Source organism: Octodon degus, unplaced genomic scaffold (assembly GCF_000260255.1).
Source record: "Octodon degus isolate 3935 unplaced genomic scaffold, OctDeg1.0 scaffold00144, whole genome shotgun sequence".
Classification (NCBI taxonomy): domain Eukaryota; kingdom Metazoa; phylum Chordata; class Mammalia; order Rodentia; family Octodontidae; genus Octodon; species Octodon degus.
The window spans coordinates 3,904,283-3,905,399 of record NW_004524720.1 but is presented as its reverse complement, the minus strand read 5'-3'; the positions used below and the strand labels follow the sequence as shown (position 1 = coordinate 3,905,399).

The 1,117-nt window shown below is 34.9% G+C and overlaps 1 protein-coding gene across 1 annotated transcript in view; it reads left to right on the top strand.

The window, feature by feature from the left end:
- The first annotated feature begins 211 nt into the window (after window positions 1-211).
- Window positions 212-1,117, top strand: part of LOC111812816 (coiled-coil domain-containing protein 7-like) — a 55,501-nt gene continuing 54,595 nt past the window's right edge. Inside the window, exon 1 of the mRNA XM_023701942.1 lies at window positions 212-293. Coding sequence (XP_023557710.1) covers window positions 212-293 — 82 coding nt within the window. The remainder of the gene's footprint in view (window positions 294-1,117) is intronic.

Genomic DNA, 1,117 nt, shown 5'->3' with positions numbered 1-1,117 from the left:
TTCAAGTCATTATATATTCTTAGTTTTCATGTAATAAGGTTTATATGGTTGCTAATACTTTCTGGTTCTAAGGTTTTATAATTCTGAAATCCAAACATTGTTTAAAACTACTTTCTAGAATAACAATAATAATTTAAGTTTGTGTAGCACATATACATATGGTAATATTTACCTTATAAAATATTTTAAAATCTGTTTTGATCCTATAGAGATGGACACACAACCCTTAGCAGGTATTATTGGGAAAAGTATAAAGAAAGCACCAATGAAGACACAGTTGAAGAGTTATCCTGGTAAGAACAAGAATTATTCATGTCTTATGTTTCATGTATATTTCTGGAGTTAAATTAAATATGGGTCTTCAATGATAACAGTACTGCGTGAAAGTAGTATATCAGTGAACTTCTTCATTAATATGCTCCTATAGTTAGTCGCAGTCTAGAATATTATCAATGAAACATTAGCTTTTAAAGCTAATTTAGTTATAAAGCCCCTTCATTTATAAAATAATGCATAAAATCCAGTGTTCTGATGACCTTGTTGGTTATAGTACAAACCTTGTTTGTCACAAGGACAGTACTTCCGGTACCATTATACTCCGTATTTGCGGAAAGCTATACTGAGTTTGTAAAAGCAGGAAGTCTAGTGATGAATGTGGGGAGAACACAAATGTAACAGATAATTAAATCATCAGAATGTGTTTGTCTGTTTTGTGTTGCTATAACAAATATCTGAACAGGTGTGGTTCCACACACCTCTAATCCCAGCACTAGGGAGACTGAGGCAGGAGGATTGCTCTGAGTTTGACATTATCTTGGGCTACATAATAAGTTCAAGGCCAGCCTGAACTACAAAGTGAGATCCTGTTTTGATAAAGCGATAAAACACTTTTAAACAACCAAATATCTGAGACTAAGAACTTTATAAAGGAAAGATGTGTATTTATCTTACACATTTTGGAAGTGAAAATCTAAACTCAGAAGGCTGGCCAAATAGCTCAGCAGATTAAATTCCCAGGCAAACCATGCTGGCCCTGCCCCTGGGGTACACTGAGATGGTCATTGAGTTTGGGCATGATGGCACGCACCTATAATCCCAGCACTTGGGAGGCTGTAAA